The sequence below is a fragment of the Pelodiscus sinensis genome, chromosome 9, assembly GCF_049634645.1.
Source record: "Pelodiscus sinensis isolate JC-2024 chromosome 9, ASM4963464v1, whole genome shotgun sequence".
NCBI lineage: Eukaryota > Metazoa > Chordata > Testudines > Trionychidae > Pelodiscus > Pelodiscus sinensis.
In genome coordinates, this window is record NC_134719.1 from 55,656,107 (window position 1) to 55,675,623 (window position 19,517).

The following is a 19,517-nucleotide window of genomic DNA, read 5'->3' on the forward strand; positions in this document are numbered from 1 at the left end:
ACAATATTCCTCTCCTTTAGTAAAAGATAGAAAAGCTTCACTGTTTAAAAATTCTAATTAGTTCCTGAATCAAACAAAAATGAACAGTCACCATAATTTCTGACTGCTGATATTTTCCCCCCAATTAAGAGAAATAAATGGGCTTATTCTCTTAGAGGGACAGTTCTATAGAAGGTTTTTCCCAATTAATTCTAATACAGTTTTCACATAAGCCACTTCACTACATAGATGGGGGAGGGAACAGCATATATCTAAAAGCCTTTTGTTTCTCATTAGCAAAGCCTCTCTTGTATCAAGGGAAGGAAACAGAAAATTGGCACAGAGTGCAAAACTTTCCCACACTTTCCCACAATACAGAAAAATGAAGGACAAGGTACAGTTTGAATTTTTCCTGCATACTTCCCATTTATGGAGACAGAATTGGATGTTTTAGTTTAGAGGGTGGGTTTTTTGTAGGGAGTTGAGAGGGGAAATAGGACTGCTGAATAGACTGATGTGCGCCAAGATACTTTTATTCATCCACAGAACACATACAGTAGTGTCTACTGCATAGTTTCCCCACAGTGCTTAGAAATTGTATTTTACACTACAAACAGAGATACCACCTGTAGGAGCAAGATGATAGTTAGGCTCGGACCTCCTGCAGAGATTCCAAACAATGGTACTTTATCAGTTCTGAGGACTTATCTACACTACACAATTAGATCATTGTAAGGCAGCTTATGTTGACCGTACTATGTTAGTGTCTACACCACAGCCTTCCTTCCATCGATGTAAAAGCCTTACTACATCAAAATAATTCCACCTTCACAAGAAGTATAAGGCTTAAGTCGGTGTAGTTAGGTTGACATAGTTATGTATGGACACTGCATTACTTACATTGTCTGTTGGCAATCTTGTCAATTTCACAATAGGAGCTCAGCTGCCCCTCACTCTCTTCGAGAATACTTTCCCCTACTGGCTGGGAGCCAAGGTGAGAAGCCCTGATAGTACCATCCCCGCCCCCGCCAGCAGGCTGTGTCAGTTTATGATTGGCATATGAAAATGATGGGATGGATGGAAAGGATTGACAAGAGCAAGGAAGGCAGGGAGAGGGCAGCTAGAGGTGAAGAGACTAATCAGCTAAACAGAGAAGAAAGAATATCCATACAGTAGCTCAAACGGGAAAAAGCAGCAGTTGTGGATCCTGCTTGAAATGTGGACTAGTTCCTGGCTCTAATTGGGTGGAACTATAAAGCTGACTGCATCCAAGAGTGCTATTCATCCACCCTCAGCCCATGTGGTTCAGGGAGGGAATCAAGGGGACTTTGTTACATCTGTTCTCTTGGGTTTAAGATAAAGGGTTTAATTTGTGGGACATTGACATTCTTTATGGAAATAACGGGCTATGTAATTTGGAGGACCTCCATCTCCATAGGAGAACCTATTTTCTAGTTGACAATAGGGCTGGTTAGATCATTTAGGGGGACATTAAACTAACAAGGTGGGTGAAAAACAGAAACACACAAGCAGGCATTTGGCACAAAATCAAGGCACCAAGAACAAAATCAAGGCACCCACGGATGCAAAGAGAAAGTCTTTAGTTGTTTACACATGAACACCAGGAGCCTAGGTAATAAGAGGAACTGAAATTGGTCATTTATGAGCTTAAATTTTGCCAAGTTGGTATTACTGAAAATTGGTAGGAAGACTGACATGATTGGAATGTTAAAAATCAGTGGTTATAAGCTATTTAAGATGGATTGAGTGTGCAGGGAGGAGAGGAAGTAGCACTCTTTTCTCTGAGTCACTGACCACTCAGAAGCAAGTGACCTTGGATGCTTATGGATCAACATCTTAACAAATAAAGCACAAAATGGGGTCACTAATTACTGTCTGCTACAGACAACAACAAAAATCCCCCCTCCCCCGAGAACTGGCTAACAGGATGACCATCTCCTTAAGTACAGGGGAAAATGCACTATCATAGGCAACTGCAGTCTGAATGACATTCTGGAGGTTTTATGCTTCCGGTATTAAACCAACATTCAGAATTCCTAAAAAGTATTAGATTACAATTTCCTAACTCCAGTCAATTTGGGGACTATTCTATACTAAACTCATATTGACAGATAAACAGGAATTGATTTCAGAATTAATATTAGTGGTTTCATAGGGGCTAACGAGTATGACTTGATTACATTTGTTATGTGCAAACAGAAAAAAATCCAATCCAGTAATAAATCAAATAAATTAAATATACACACACAGAGTTTTAAAATGGTCACTTTCACAAAGCTGAAAATAATTATGAGCTAACTGAACCAGGAGAAAGAATTTGAACAGGAAATTATGAATAACTGGGAACTATAAAAAAACATTTTATAAATGCCCCAAAAAGCCATGATCTCACATTCGAGAGAGAAGGCTATACTGGTGAGACGTGAAAGTAGCCATATTTTAAAAAATGGAGGAAATGTTTACATTGAGATTTTAGTGCAACTGTTGGAAAGCATCCAGTTAAAACAGGCATTAATTTGAGGACATTCTAGGGCCTGTGTTAAGCAGCAAGTCAGACTAGATGATCACAACGTCCCTTCTGCCCTTGATCTAGAAATATTAATATATGAAGCAGTCTGAATAAACTGCTCACAATAGTACAGTATTTTCAAGTTACAAAACACTGGCTATACTCACTGAAGAAACATTATATGAACTCAAAGTTGAGAAAGAAGTTATGCTAGAGATATGTTCAAAACAGTTTCTCCCACATGAATTCTTCAGAAGTCAGTCTTCCTTCTAAATGTGTCTATTATTTTTTCCAACTATTTTTTTTTTAAGTCTTGGAACAGAATTCTTTCAAAAAATGTAAATGTGTTTCTAGGCTAAAGTGGTCATTTTAAAGAATGGCAATTAAAAGATCCTATTCAACTATCTGGTTTTTGTTATGCCACATTTCTTCCCTGAGCTACAACCACTATTGTTTAAAAAAAAAAAGGTGGGGGGCGTTACCTGTTCCTGTAACTGGTGTTCTTTGAGATATGTTGCTCTTTCCATGTTAGTTGTATGCATTCACCATGTGCACCAGTGCTGGAAGTGTTCCCTTAGCAGTACTCATATGGGAGTGCTCCGAGTGATCCCTGGAGTGGCACCTCCATGGTGCAGCATAAAAGGGCACTGTGCACTCCCCATATCCTCAGTTCCTCCTTGCCAGAAACTCTGACAGTGAGGAAGGAGGGCAGGCTATGGAATAGACACAAGCAACTCTTCTTACAGAACACTAGTTAAGGAAGAAGTAATTGTCTTTTCTTCAAGTGCTTACTCTTGTCCTTTCCACAGTAGGTGACTCCAAGCAGTACCCTTGGAGGTGGGTAGGAGTTCATGACTGTGTTGACTGAAGCACAGCTCTGCCAAACCCAGGGTCATCCCTAGCCTGCTGAGTGATTGCATAGCGACATGTGAACATATGCACTAAGGACTAGGTCACTGCTCTGCTGATGTCCTGGATGGCCACATGCACCAGGAAAGCTGCCAAGAATGCCTGAGCTCTGGAGAGGATTCGGACAATCTGAGGCGGAAGTACATGGCAGGTAGTATGTGCATATATACACAGTGATCCACTTAGAGATCTGTTGCAATGAAACCAGCAGACCTCTCATGCAGTCTGCAGTGGCAACAAAGAGTAGCGCTGACTTGTTGGTATGCTCTAAAGAGAAGACCAGAACTCTCTGCATGCCCAGGGTATGCAGATGTCTCTGCTCCACTGTCCTGTGAGACTTGAGGCATATGAAAGAACACCACAATCTTTACCAGGAAGGCCAGGTGAGGCCTTCTGGCCCTTGCGAGTCAGACATCAGTGCCTTGAGCTCCAAGATTATCACCACAAGGGATGCCAGCTTCAAGAACAGGTGGGACAGGGAGCAGGAACCAAGTGGTTCAAAAGGCGGAGCAGGGAGTCTGGAGAGAACCAGGTTAAGAGCCCATTGCAGGACTGGGTCCCTTACCTGGTGCTACAGCCACTACAGAACCTTCAGGAACCAGGAAGTCATACTGGGAACACACCGTCTGCCTCTGCACCAGCTCCTGGAAAGTGGAGATGACAGCAAGATGCACCTTGATGGAGGAATGCACGAGACCCTGATTCCAGAGGTGCAGCAGGTACTCCAGGTCTCTTGTAGTAGTGAATGCAATGGAGAGCTGGCATGCTCCAATGCCCACTGGAGAACTTGTCCACTTGGCCAGGTGAATTGACCTCATGGACTCTTTCTGGATCCCAAGGAGACCTGCTGAACTGCTTCTGAGCAGGAGTATTCTTCATTCTGGAGAGATGCAAGGATCCAAGATTGGGATGGAGGAGCCGGCCATTGCCTTGGGAGAGCAGGTCCAATGGTCTGGGAAAGGGCCGGGGGGAGGGGAATAGCTCCAGGCTGAGCAGCATGTTATACTAGTGCTGGTGCAGGCACGTGAGCCTTTTCCTTCTGATTTTCACCAGGGTCCGGCTGATGAGCTGCACTGACGGAAACGCATACAGGAGACCCTCAGACCATGTCAGAGTAAGGCATCTGAGAGAAAGGCCCCACCGGGCCTGCACTGGGAACAGAATTAGAGGCACTTCCTGTTCTATGTTGTACAAACAGTGCTACCCGGGGAAATCCCCACCTTCAGAATTGCATGGGCCACTGCTAGATGGAGTAATGACTTGTGGTGAGAAATCCATGCTGAGGTAATGCCCTAACAGATCCTGGACACTAGGAAGGTGACAGATCTGCAGATGAATGTTGTTGGTGATGCAGAAATCCCAGAGCTGCAGGGCCACTCAGCAGAGGGCTGAGGAGTCAGTTCCTCCCAGTTGATGTAAAACATTGAGGCTGTATTTTGTCCATGAGGATTCTCACTATATTGCCAGTCAGGTGAGGCAGGAACACCATACCAACCAATCAGACAGCTCGGAACTCTTCGATGTTTATATGCAACAATGCCTCTTTTGGGGTCTTCATCCCGAGTCTGAACACTGCCGATGGGAGATCCCAAACCCAGATCCAACATCCACTACTAACTTGATCGAGGAAGTGGGGTTGTTGAATGGAAACCCCTGCATGAAATTCTCACTCGAGGTCCACCACTGTAGAGAGGTAAGAACGTAAGGGAGGATGGTGATGAGTCTGATCTTCTCTACGTTGTCTCTGGACTGGGAGCATACCGATACCAGGCATTGCTGGAGGGGTCGCATGGGAAACCTTGTACAGCATATAATGTGTGCGCATGTGGCCATGTGTCCCAAAAGGTGCAGGCAGACTTCCGAGCCTTTTCGAGCCTAATCGCAGAATCTCTCTACTGTCGGGAATGCCGAAGGCCAGACCAAGGCCAGCACCACTCTGATGAACTCATTCTTTGTACAGGAATGAACCTCTTGGTGTTCACCAGAAGACTGAGGGACTTGCAGCTGCCCAAAGTGTACTCCGAGGCTTCCTCTACTATGGCAGGCTGTGATGCTGGTGCTGATGGCCCTTCTGATACCCCTGCCATGGACCTGGTGGGCGTAGGTGGCTACAAGAAACCCCACAGAAGCCAGGGTCACCAGGCCAGAGGCCATTGGACCTGAGGCTGAGTGGGCCTAAGGTGCCAAAAATATAGATGGTGTCACTTATGCCCATGGTTGGCCCAGTGTCAGCTGCTCTGAGCCTGATTCCAAAGGCGACTGGTCGGCTTTTGGGACCAAGAGCTGATTGGGCAATGACTCCACATCGAGCAACGCTGATTACTTTGCCTTGAAATGGAATGGTCCAATCAGGAGGACCCTCTAGCACAGGCAGCCAGTAACCAGAACTGGGAGGCAGACTGATGATGGAGACCTGGCTATCTATCCCTTCCTTGGCACTGTGACCTGGACTAGGAACTGGAGTATCTCCAAAGTACCGACAACCGCTCCATTCAGGAGGACTGCCATGTAGACTGACAGTCACAGGAACAGGATGGTTGGGTCTGGTCTCCAGAATGACTTTGCAACTGGCAGGGCAGCCAGGGTGAAAGGAAGGGTTAGTACCACTCTCCTTGCTGATAGTCGTGTGCTTCCACAGGTCTTTGCTGTGGTATGCACAACAAATGCTCGGGCCCATGTTACTGGGAACCCTGATCCACAGATTGTCATTGGCTCTTGCAAGCCTGTGCTAGTTCCACAGAGACAAGTGGTGGCAGGCTAGAGGACAGAGGAAGGTGAGGGGAAGGGCCAGGGGAAGGGCAACTGGGCACACACTGCTGGCTGTAAGTATGAGTGCTCTGCTAATCAGCTGTGCAGCTGAATAGAAATGTTGGGCAGGCTGAATCCAGCATGGGGGCTATATTTAGTCCACTCTTGTTATGCATAGATTGATCAAGGCACTGGATTTAAAAACACTGCAAAAAGGGCATCACGGGATTTTTTTTAAATAAAAAACCAACCACAAGTGACCAGGGCCTCCAGTTTTAAATTTAATGAAATATTGAAACACAACAGCATACTGTACTGAACTATTACTGTGCTGAAGTACAGATTATGCCCTTTCCTTCACTATCTCAATTTGCTTTGGAGACTTTTCATCCAATCAGTGTTCTGGCTGGACCCTGCTTGGTTTGATAGAATTTTCACTTAAATCATTTTAAGACTCAAGATTTAACAAATAAAGCAGTACACAAAACAAGTAAATGCAGTAAAGTACCATGTACAACACACACTATTTAAAAATGCATAGTTTAAAAAACATTTCATAAGGAAACTTTATGTGCCTGTTTATTTAAATTAAGATGGTTAAATGCAGCATTTTTCTTTAGCACAATAAAGTTTCACAGCCCATAAAATTCACTCAATATTTACACAACAAGGAATATTTAAAAAAATCTTTATATGCACTGAAGGTTAAAGAACAAAAGCCATTTGGCTGGCTCCATGTGGGCTGGCAACTGGTTTTGTAAGTCTCTATGTAGGAGTGAGATGTGCTTGGCACAATCCGGTTAAGACCTCACCAGTAACTTGGTTTTCCAAGTCTCCCTCAACACTCACACCCATCCAGTTGCCAATTAAGTGCAAAGGCACGTAAGGCAACTAGTACATAGGGCACAATAAGGTAACAGGTTATAAAAACAGGAAAAAAAATCTGATAAGAGTAGTTCCTTGCCTTCATGTACAACGGAATCACACCTGGGCTAAAACAAAGGCTGAGCAAAGAAGTAGGCTAACAAGGCACAAAGAGCAGGTTAACACTCAGTACAGGCAGTCCCCAGGTTACGTACAAGATAGGGACTGTAGGTTTGTTCTTAAGTTGAATCTGTATGTAAGTCGGAACTGGCATCAGCCGCTGCTGAAACTGATCGGTTTCAACAGCCGCTGAATCTGGACACCAGTTCCACTTACATACAGATTCAAGGTAAGAACACCAGGCGTCCCCAAGTCAGCTGCTGCTGAAACTGATCAGCAGCTGATTCCAGGAAGCCCAGGGCAGAGCAACTCTGCCTCCGGCTTCCTGTAGTCAGCCGCTGGTCAGTTTCAGCAGCGGATGACTTTGGGACGCCTGGGGCAGAGCAGCTCGGGTGCTGCTGGCTTGGTCCAGTAGCGCGGCCGCTCCTCGGAGCTACTGGACCAACCCAGCAGCACCCCAGCTGCTCTGCCCCAGGCATCCTGATTCAGCCACTGCTGAAACTGATCAGCAGCTGAATCAGGACGCCTGGGGCAGAGCAGCTGGGGTGCTGCCGGGTTGGTCCAGTAGCGCCAAGGAGCGGTGCTGCGGGACCAACCGGCAGTGCCCCACCTGCTCTACCACAGGCCCCCGGCTTTGCTCCACGTCTCCCTGGTCTGCTGGGGGGGCACTAGCTGCGTCCCCTTCCCCCCCCCCCAGCAGACCAGGGAGACGCTGAGCAAAGCCACGGAGGACCCGGGCGGACCCGCGGCTTCCAGATCAGCTGAAAGCGCTGCGGGTCCGGCCCGGGTCCTCCGCCGCTCTGCTCAGCGTCTCCCTGGTCTGCAGACCAGGGAGACGCTGAACAAAGCGGCGGAGCACCCGGCAGGACCCGCGCCGCTTCCAGCTGATCTGGAAGCGGCCGCGGGTCCGGCCCCCGGTGCTCCGCCGCTTTGCTCCCGTCTCCCTGGTCTGCTGGCAGAGCCAGCAGACCAGGGAGACGGGGAGCAGCTTTTCTCGCCCCGGAGAAGGCGGACGGCGGGACCAGGCGTCCCGCTGCTCTAGTTCTCCGGGGCGAGAAATCCCCGTTCGTAACTGCAGATCCGACATAAGTCGGATCCGCGTAACTCGGGGACTGCCTGTAGTTCATTAGAAGTTTAGTAGAACTATCCGGAGGTTAAGCTTCCAAGAACTTGGCTCACCACTGCCAGAGTACCAGACAAAGAGATGTGCCTGGATGAAGCCAAATCTGAGATCCATTCTTTATGGTTCTGCATCTATTACAGATTGATTTATCTGGTTTTAGAGGTTCTATTTATTATTAGACTGAAGATATTTTGAAACTTTAATCTATTCACTACATTCCTGAAATTAACTAACAATACATTTGAACATTAATTATTTAAGAACCCTAGCTGACCAGAGCTAACAAAGCAGTTCTTTCCATCTGCGGCTTCAGATGTGGGCGGCTGAGCAAGTACTCCTTACAAAATGCTGAAGAGTTTTGGGAGTTGAGGGGAAAGGACTCATTGATCTTTCATTAAAACAAAGCATAAGTATTGAGAATATTATTCCACACCTGCCCCAAAGCTAAAAAAGATTTTCTCCCAAATGAACAAGGACTGGACAGATTTCCACAGGGGAGGTATTTTCAGATGACAGAGAGCTCCTTATTTGACCACATGCCTATTTTGAGGAAGCATAGGCCATTTTTTCCCCTCTGAAAAGACCAGAGCAATTCCTCAAGCACTAAGCATTCCTTTGCTTTTTTGTAGCTAAGTTTCCAGAAAAGTCTGACATTCCTTCAGCATTTACTTTAGTGTCAGGCAGAAAAATTTGTATTAAAAATGCAGAAATACCAAAGATCCAAGAAATAAGGTTGACACACAAAATATTTTCTGTATATTTTAAGTCATACTGGAGAAACATATATTCAGTCTGGAATAAATAAGATTGTTAGAGTTGGAAAAATACCGACTGACACTTTCCAAAACAAGGTATTAATATTCATCTTGTTTTTTTTACAAGTGTTAAGAGTATAGAAAAGAGATTAACTACTGAGCTGCTGGTCTAACAGATAAGGATGTTGACTCAAACAGAATAAACCAGTTATCCTGGAACAGTCTAAACAGAGAGGCTATGAACAAATTTGACATTACATTAAAAGATATTTATTACTGTTCAAGAGAAGAACTGCTAACTGAAATTAACAAGCAGAAAGTTAAACCAATTTTTGTACATCTGCAAAAGCTCTAAACAATTTCAAATTGAATTAATTACTCAGTGTTCAGCTTGAGTGTCCCTACTAGCAGAACAACACATATTTCTTGATTAGCAAGGCATTTTGGAAGGGATGAGGTTTACCCTCTATCTCAAATTCTCTGCGTTGAGGCAGTCCAGTTAGCATCCAGACTTTTGCAGAATACAACTGCTTCATGCCAGTGATCATACTCAATATCCTAAATTGTTCATAATGAGTTTGTCAACACTGGATTATCTTCTGCACCTGTTTTTTAAATAAATGATTCTATAGTAGGATTTTTTTTGTCCATTACAAATGAACCTTTTATATGCATCTGGTGAAGTTAAAGTCATACCTACTACAGACTGTCTTTCAGGATCAGTGTCTAGCATCTTGCAAGATGTTAAATAATTGAAAGTCATTAGTGATTTTAAAGTGCCGAAGACCAGAAGAATCCTGTTTATGACAAATTCTTGCTAAAGAAATGCATAATACTGCTAAGATGTTTCTAACAAGACTGAAACTATCAAAAATTTAAATGCTACAATATGTGCAAGTCTCCACACCCCCCTCCAAAAAAACCCCACCAATCAAACTAAACCAAACCCACAGCTGAAGGTTCAGCCTCTCTCTGATTGAGCTTTCCCTTAACTGTCTAGAACCCAAAGTTCTAGTCTGGTCCATTTTTAAATAAAACCTATTAGCCACTAAATTAGGTCTATATTTTTAATACTTAAGGGACATAATGCTTACTATCAAGAAAAGTTGCCGGTAACTATCCACAGTATGGAGAAAGACACCTAGAAATGTTTCTAGTATTGGTCTTAGATTTCTCCCTCAGACTTGCATGCACAGTTACACACACTTACTTCAGAAATTCTTGCTAGAAAATGAAGAGATTCTCTCTTCATATGTACTCCTTAAACATCATTGCACGGTGACTCCCTTTTGACAACAAAAATTACTACACTACCCATGAAGATGAGAAGTGGGAGGGACTCAGGCTTCAGCCCCAGGAAGTGAAGCCAAAGCTTCAGTAAATCAAACGCCAGCACTGATTACACCATCAAAGCAGGTTTGTGATCTATGTTAGGGTACTCACACACAGTTTGAAAATACCTGTATTATTACACAAGCTTTAATTACATGATCACATACATAATTACAAGTTTCACTTTTTTCCCAAACTTTTTGTTAAGTGAACTTTCTAATTAAAGAAAACATGCATGTGTCACACAAGTAAATGTGGTTTTAATAACCAAGTATTTAGTTAAATATTGTGTGAAATTACTGTAGCCACTTGAAAGCTATTTATAAAGAATTGAAATTACACCTTCATGCATTTTTCCATAAGAATGGGCTGCTTGATTTTTGGTTTGAAGTTTAGAAGTCAGTTGAGTTTTCAATTTACTTTTACTAGTAGACACTTCGGTCTCTTTTTCACATGATCTAATTTGGACAATTTTTCTTACAAATTTCAACAGGCACAAAAGTATTTTTTTCTGAGAGAGGCTATTTCTTCATACTGTATGAAATAATTCCGGTTTTATTGACTGTCTTTGCCCAGATGCTCTCCTTCTTGTAAGTATTCCATTATTTTACCTACTAATCCAAAATGCAACAAGTTTGAATCTAACTTTTTTGAAAAATAAAAAGGACTAAAGAAAATAATGTTAATTTAATCTATATTTTTTATGTTCACACACTTTGCATAGAAAGCACATACCAAGCAGTACGCCCCCCCAAAGTTCAGACTTTTTGTTTTGATATTAAATATTGTGGTCACTAGGAGCTGATGAGTTTTGGGTATTTGGGGAGGGGCGAGGGAGTAATTCAGGAACCTTTGACTGATTTAAATACCTGTAATCAATGTGAAAAACAGAAGAAGCCTGAAATTTACAGGGCATAATTTAAATTTGGAGCTGCAGTTTTCTCTGTCCCTGAATTCTTTTCTCCACAGCGCCCCCTACTGCAAGTTTGCAAATAAACATCACAAAGGCTGCTAGTCATTGCTAAATAGAGCCTTTTATGTGATCTCTGGTCTACAAAGCTCCTTAGAATTTAAACACACAATACTAAAACTTTCCTCTTTTACACAAAAGTGGAATTCATAGAGGTTTTTTATGTAAATAGAGTTCTTTAAAGTAGGGATCTCAAACTAACGGTCCACACATTTTCACAATTTGGCCCGGGAGTCCCTGAGGCTGGCTGGCAGGGGAGAATGCGTCCGTCCCTGTCCCCCAAGCCCCGTCCCATCTTCTCCCCTCATTGCACCCCTTCCTCCAAGCTCCCTCCTCCAAAGGATGTGGCTTTAGAGATTACCAGGTGGGGGGCCTGGTGTTGGGCCCTTTACACTCACCACAGTGAGCGCAGGGGAGGAGGCTTGGGGGAAGGGGTGCAATGAAGGGAAGCGGAAGGGATGGGAACGGGAAAGGGCAGGGCTTGGGGATGGACATGCTCCCTCAAGCCACATGGACTCCTGGACCAGATTAAGAAAATGCTTGGGCTGTAGATGGTCTAAAGCTTATTATATTCAGAAGTAACCACAGGCAAGAGGCCTGTAACCTGAGCCCTGCTGCCGAAGACTGAAGACCTCACTGGCTTCAGCCTGAGGTGCCAGCAAGCCTAAATAAGCCCTGGAAAAGCCTTTAAAATGGAGCCATGACCCACTTTGAGTCCAACCCACAATTTGAGAGCTGCTGCCTTTGAAGACTTCTTTTCTAGCTTTCTTGCTTTGTGAACAGTCTTTATTATCTCAGGATATGTCCACACTGCATTCCTTTCGAGAGAAGAATGCAAATGCAGCCGAGTGAAATTGTAAATTAAGCGCGGATTTGAATTTCCCACGCTTCATTTGCATAATCACGTTTGAAATAACCATTAAACCTCATTTTTTTAGGAGTAAGGGTTATTTCGAAAGAAGGGTTTTTTTTTCAAAATAACCACGTCTACACAGCGTTTTTATTTTGAAATAGCGGCTGGATGCGATTATGTAAATGAATCTCAGGAAATTCAAATCTGCACTTCCTTTGCAATTTCGCTGGGAGGCATTTGCATTCCTCTCTCAAAAGAGGAGTGCAGTGTAGACATACCCTCATAGATGAAAATACCACACTCAGACTACTCGAGCAAAGCCATAACATTTTTCAAATATGCATTTTTATTCCTTTTGTGGTCTTAAAAACAAAAGGCTCGATCCTGCCACCGTTTACTAATCCCATACCTACAGTCCAACTGATTTTACTAGCATCAAAACCAAACATAGGTGTTGTGGATACCGCTGTAACAGCTGCATAATAAATTTGCTAGAGCAATGGTTCCCGACCTTGTTTGTACTGGAGACCAGCAAACCCATTCATAAACTTTTGGTGGACCGGTAACATTTTATCTGCATATTTGTATATTCATTATGCAAATAACAAATATGCAAATAAATGTTACCTGTCTACCAAAAGCCTCGGCCCACCAGAGCCCCCATGCCAGCCCTGAACCCTAGAGTTCCCCACCCCTCTACTACCCCCCAGTGTCAGCCACTGACCCCAGAATTCCCTGACCCAGCCCCCCCCAGTGCCAGCCCTCCATCCCAAACACCTCAGTGCCTGCCCCCTCGCCCCTTACAGTCCCCCACCACCAGACCCCCCAGTGCTAGTCTCCTGTCTCCAGAGCCCCCCTGCACCCAAACCTCCCAGAGACCCCCCCAGTGCCATCCTCCAGTCCCCAATATTAGCCCCGTCCCCAGAACCCATCAGTACCAACCCTGCCCCTATACTCCCCCACTACTAGCCTTGCCCGCCAGAGTCTCCCAGTGCAAGCTCCCCCAATACCCTAGTGCCCCCCGGTGTCAGCCCCCCACCTCTTAGAGCCCTCTACCCCCAAAACCTTCCAGTACTAGCCTCGCTCCTGGAGCTTCCAGTACCTGCCCTCCTCTCTTCACCTAGTCCTCTGCTGCCTCTCAGGTCGTGGCTGCATTAAGGCTGCCATGCCGGGCTCCATGTGGCCCTCCTGCCACGGAGCAAAGTGCTCTTCTGTATCCAGGAAGAGACTCCACCCCTGTCCAGCACTGATTGGCTGAGAGGCGGAGCAGGACTCGCCTCTCCCAACAGCTGCGGCGGGAGGGGAGGCGCTGGGCAGTGTATCCGAGCCCCAGTCCCCAGAGTCACTGCGGCCCAATGGCCAGAGGTCCACGGCCTAGCAGCAGGCTGTGGCCTGACAGTTGGGAACCGCTGTGCTAGAGTAGTCCTTGTATTTCCAGCCTACGCTGGAAGTCTGCACTGATTTCAGTAACTGATGTAGCTGTAATGGTACAACCCCAAGGGAAGACAAGCACAGCCACAATTTGTGCCACCAGAGCATATCCACGTTTGAAACTAGGGCTCCACCAACGCCAACTTCAGTTTATCTGGTCTATATTCAGGGTTTCTATTAGTGTGGCCATCAATTCCTGGAATACAAGGCCCAAAATTATGAGGGAGTGGGAGAGGGAGAATTGGTTCAAGAGATCCAAAAGGTTAATCATTTAAATATCTGTAACAACTCTGTTCTGTTTTGTTGACTGAGAAACACTTTGCAAAAAAAGTACAGGCACTAATCTCGGAATTAGTAAAGAAGTAGGGTTGCCAGGTGTCTGGTACAGAACTGGTATTTGCGCCTTCTGTCCAGTAAAAAATTCAGAAAATACAGGACATCTAAAATGTCCAGTGTTTTCGGTTTTTCCCGCGGCCCAGCTCGGGTGCCCAACAGAAGGCCGCTTGGTATATTGTGGCGCAGCTTGCACTGGCTGGGGCACAGGGAGGGGGGAGCAGCCCGGGAATTAAAGGGGCCGCGGCAGCATTTTGGTCTGTCTTTTTTTTTTTCTCAACTGAATTTTTTCCTGGCATTTTTGGGGGTGGGGGATTTGGTATTTTTTATGAAACCATCTGGCAACCCTATAAAGGAGAGGTATCTGGTATGTTGCAGTTTAGCCTTAAAAAAGTTATGTACTCCAGTTTGCTTAAATACTTACCTTCTAATTCCTGCAAGAATATTATTCACAACTGCCATCAGTTTCTGTAGACCTAAGAAAGCTTCTTCAAGTGAAGATACCTTTGTAGTCGTGGTAATTTTATCATGATCCAATTTCTGGAAAATGTCAATACTAATTCAAAGGCAAAAACAAGAGAAAACATTCCATCAGAAGAGGCCACACTTAAAGCAGACTTTTTGCCTCATCATGGGAAAATAGAACAAACATCATTCCATAAATATTATATTTTGACTACCATAGAGAAACACACACACTGAGTCCAAGGTCAAATACAAATGTAAGCTACCTCTGTGTTGTCCACCACACGCACGCTATAAGTAGAAAGTTTTTATTTTACTTGTATACCTCCGATATAGTGATTAAATAGGTAACAGACGCTACCAATTCAGTTGTTGAAGTTAAAAGTGTAGATTCCCTATCTCATTTTTATTACTTTAATAAAAAATGTCATATTGACATAGCGTTCCAGCAGGGGCTTTCAAAACACCTTACAAAATAATTAAGAGGAACATTCTGGTGCATATGGAAGAGATTCTGGAGTGGTTATGTAAACTGCTCACTGAAGTTCTAGTTTTTAAACAAAGAAGCTACTCTCACTATTTAATTTATAGTGATAGAAATGTAGCCGTGTTAGTCTGGTGTAGCTGAAACAAGTACTACATAGTCCTGTTTTTTATTTAATTTATAAATATTAATCAATTGCTGTATGGCTGAGACCTTAATAGTCAAGAATTAGTCCTTAACACATTTTGTAGAGATGGATTATAAGAAACTGTAATATAACTAAAATAAACCCTCAAACCCAAAATCCTACCCTTCCATAAATAAGAACACTTGACAATTTTTAATTTTTCTAAAAATTGTAATATATCTTTCCTTAGAATGTGCAGCACTTTTGCATACAAGCATAGCCTTGTACTGATTACTAAAACTTGGAGGCAAATTTTCACATGGATCTCAAAATGCAATGCCAAAATGTGCAGATACATCAATTTTTTATTTGTGCAGCACCAGATTCCAGATGTCAATTTTTATACATCTTGTAAAATTCAACCATTATTACAGTTCTTTTTAACCTGCAGAGACCAAGAAGTTAGTGAGATATAAAGGAAGACTGTCATTTTTATAAATGATAATAATTAAGCCAAAAAAAGGGAAGGGAAAAAGGCTCATGTATGAGTTTAAACAAATCTTTATTAGGGATTAGGAATGAAATCTTCCTGGAGAGCAGACTACCTGCACATAAACCTACTGCCTCTTACTCTGAAGCATCTAGTGCTGGCTACTTTCAGAGACAGTGCACTCAGCTAGATGGACCATGGTTCTACAAACACTAATAGTACAGCCTTAAAGGGGAAGGAGGACAATTTCTAAAAGTAGTTTGTGTTTCGGGGGAGGCAGAAAGAATGACAGGGAGAGACACCAAACACACACACAACAATCAATAGTAATACAGCACTTTGTACCTGTACAGGTTTATTGTATTCCAAATGCTTTCAAGGACAGACCAGATTTCCTGATGTCTTTTATCTTGGGTCAGCTGAGTGTCTGACAATGACTTGCCTTCCTCACAAGTTTGCAGATGCACTGTCACATTTTCCATTTTTAAACCTGCAGTGTCTTCTGAATGAGCTGTGAGGGTTTCTGATGATTTTTGTCCATTGTTTGACTGAACCTAATGAAACAGACAGTATTGGAAAACTATAGAAAAACTACATTTTAGGCAAGCAATGGGATTTTTTAAAATCCTTATATGGCTTCCATCACCATAATATCCGAGAGCTTCACAATCTAGTGTATATTTGAGAGAGTGAATCTGTTTAAGAACTCCCCCTAAATGGTAAGAGCTAGGAGCACCACATTTGGTATGCAGCTTCCTCTTATCATAACCTAAAGCAAAGTCAGGGTTTGGTTGTGCCAGGACAATGGGATGTGCCTGGAATTAATTCGACTGTTTCTAATCAAGTGGATAGGGAGGGGTTGGCTAGAAGTGGCAGCTATGCTGTCAAATGGCCACAGGGAGGTGGCACAGGGAACAGAGTGGCTAGTTCCCTGTGCCACCTCCCTGTGGCCTTTTGACAGGGCTCTGATTGTTACTGGCCACCATACCCTGTGGGGGTAGTGAGCTAGCCAGTGCAACCAGCCCTGGGGAGCAGCTGCTTAGCCAGTTGGGTGGTGACCCCCCCAACCCAAATCAATCCCGACCTGAGGCCTCCCACACACCCAGCCTCCTGCCCTGACTCCTTTACCTTGCACATTTCTTCCCTGAGTCCCTCACCCTGACTTCTACATCTCTCACCCCCCCAATCTCCTGCCCTGACTCCTGTACCCACCATACCCTGCCCTGAGCACCCCTACACCTCCCAACCCCCTTCTCCTGATGCCTATACCCCCCAACTCCTGACCTGAGCTAGGGATATTAAATATAGGTTAATGAAGTACTTGACTAGTTGATGGGTTTTCCATCGACTAGTCAGTTAGTTGATAAGGGAGGGAGCCACAGCCGGGTTAGCTCCAGGCCCTAGGAGCTAACGCCACTCTGCCTTTTAAATGCATTAAGAGCCCGCATACCCCAGATCACTAAAATACACTTAATACTAAACATAGTTGAATCTTTCTTTGATGAGTCAGAAGGCATTTCAGGATCTTGCAGTGCCTCTGGGTCATCATTCATCACAGTGTAGGTGTAGGAGATTAGGCTGAAACTGTAATCTAAAAGCTGCTTTTTTGAATAAATACCTGTCTTCAACTTGCTTACTTGTCTTCTGCCTCTTTTGTATAAAACTAGAGTGCAGAATATGCAATTGCTGGGAAGTATACAAGTGCCAGTTATTCTGAATGTTTGTATTGGGAGGTATTAGACATACTGGTTAACTGAGCACCAGATGATAGAGCTTTTTCTGTACTAGACTAGAAGGTCAAGAAAAAACCCTCTTACATCGATTCTATTTAATGAGCTTGAAATTTCTATAATGTCAATCATACCTAACTAGTGTCTAATGATTTATTCATATATGGAGCATACTAAAAATAAGGACTGAGGAAAAATTAACTGCTGAAGAGAACTTAGGTAATGAAATATGTATCTGACAGGGAAAACAAAACAGCTCAGGCAGCATCTTGATGACTACCTTTCAATCCAATAGCAAAACAGATATAAGGATTCAAGAAAAAAACTGCTCATGCTGTAAAAAATGTACAAAAACCCAAATTTACTACTTCTACAGCTTTTTTGTTTTGTTAAAAACCTTTTCTCTGCTGTGGCTCATATACTACCTTTCATCCTTAATAGCTCCAAAGTAAGAATTTCCGGAGCTTTTAACTGGGCAGTCCAATCACTAAGTAAAATGTGCTACTTTTCTGCTTTCACAAAACTCTATTTTTGCAAAGGGTAGGGGAAATAAGGTGTATAAGATTTCTAAAGTGCACAAAGGAGAAATTCCACAATTTAATCACACTGAGTTGTCAAAAGAAGAAAGGCAGCTCAACAGACATTCACAAATCAAGTGAATCTTACAAGATCATTTTAAATCAGAGAATAAGATTTCATAAATCATCAATTCCAATCAATTTCAAATGCAGGATAACAGCTATTAACCACAGCAAGTTTAAGCTTTGTCAAAAGGCATCAGTATGCACTCACTTTTCAGTCATTCACTATATTTTTGAGAGTTAATAGAAGCAAACTTCTATAATAGATAGTTTTATAAACAAAAACCCTTTTTTTGTTGTGGGAGCGGGGTTATGTTTGGGATCTATCAATTATGACAATACCATGTTAACCTCATTCTATCACAGTCCACAATATTTTTTTGTCATCATAACCAAGAGTTAAAATACTCTTAGCAATTTGCAGTGTGAGTGACTGGTGATGCTAAAATTTCAATTACACCATAGTTTTAATGTAAAGACTATACACACTGACAGGCAGCTTACCTCTGTAAGCATCTGGAGCAGTTTAGTCACATGAGCAAAAGCCTGTGGAAGTGCACCATCATAGTCTGACCTTGAGCTGAAAGCATGCAATAGCTTTTTAGATTCCCGGAGCAGGATGATTGCTGTTACATGGTCAACTGTCTTCCCTGATATAAAAGCATTTAAGAAGAAACATGGGAAATCACTTTTAGAGAAGTAGGTTAGTTTAGTGTTCCAATGAATAAGCAGTAAAGGAAAAAGCTAATAGTTCCAAATTGAAACCAAATATAAATAAAAATATATGCAAAGTACTCCACCTAGGAAGGAACATCAGTTGTACACACACAAAATTGGAAATTACTGCCTAGGAAGGAGTAATATTTGAAGGAATCTAGGGGTCATAGTGGACCACAAGCTAAATGAGTCAATATTGTAACATTGTTGCAAAAAAGCAAACATCATTCTAAGATGTATTAACAGGAGTGTTAGCAGGACACAAGTAGTAATTCTTCTACTCTACTCTGCACTGATTAGGCCTCAATGGGAAAACTGTGTCCGATTCTGAGCGTCCCATTTCAGGAAAGTACAGAGAAGAGGAACAAACATGATTAAAGGTCTAGAAAATATGACCTATGAGGGAATATTGAAAAAAAATCTGTCTTGTTTAGTCTGGAAAAGAGAAAACCGAGAGGTGACATGAAAACAGCTTTCAAGTACCTAAAAGGTTGTTACAAGGAGGAGGACAAAAAATTATTCTCTGTAACTCCTGATAAGCCCTATTGCTTCTTGTCCTAAATTGCAGCAAGGGAAGTTTAGTTTGGACATTAGGAAAAACTTTCTGTCAGGGTGGTTAAGCACTCGAATAATTGTTTAGGAAGTATGTGGAATTTCAAATCATTGGAGATTTTTAAGAGCAGCTTAGACAAACACCTGTCAGGGATGGGCTAGAATCGATAATGCTTGGCCCTGTCATTAGTTCAGGGGACTCTATTATCAATATCAGTTCTGTCATTTTGAAAAGGTACTGTCACAATTATTGTAGGAATTAAATATTCTAGGATATCTATATGTATAAAAATAAGCATGCATTATTTATGTAAGATTATTATCAAACAAAAGAAGGATCTGAAAATCCCATTGACATAAAGGACATTAAGATCAGATGCTAATATCTTCTGAGGGTTTAATGTCTGTGGTCAAAGTCCAGTAG

General features: G+C 42.9%; 1 protein-coding gene across 6 annotated transcripts in view; it reads right to left on the reverse strand.

Annotated features, from left to right (window-relative positions):
* SWT1 (SWT1 RNA endoribonuclease homolog) overlaps positions 1 to 19,517 on the reverse strand; it is a 99,211-nt gene that overhangs the window by 16,760 nt on the left and 62,934 nt on the right. For all 6 annotated transcript variants that reach the window (XM_075936759.1, XM_075936756.1, XM_075936758.1 and 3 more), the window contains 3 exons: positions 18,329 to 18,474; positions 15,859 to 16,067; positions 14,372 to 14,503 (listed from right to left, as the gene is read on the reverse strand). In XM_075936759.1, coding sequence (XP_075792874.1) covers positions 14,372 to 14,503; positions 15,859 to 16,067; positions 18,329 to 18,474 — 487 coding nt within the window. The remainder of the gene's footprint in view (positions 1 to 14,371; positions 14,504 to 15,858; positions 16,068 to 18,328; positions 18,475 to 19,517) is intronic.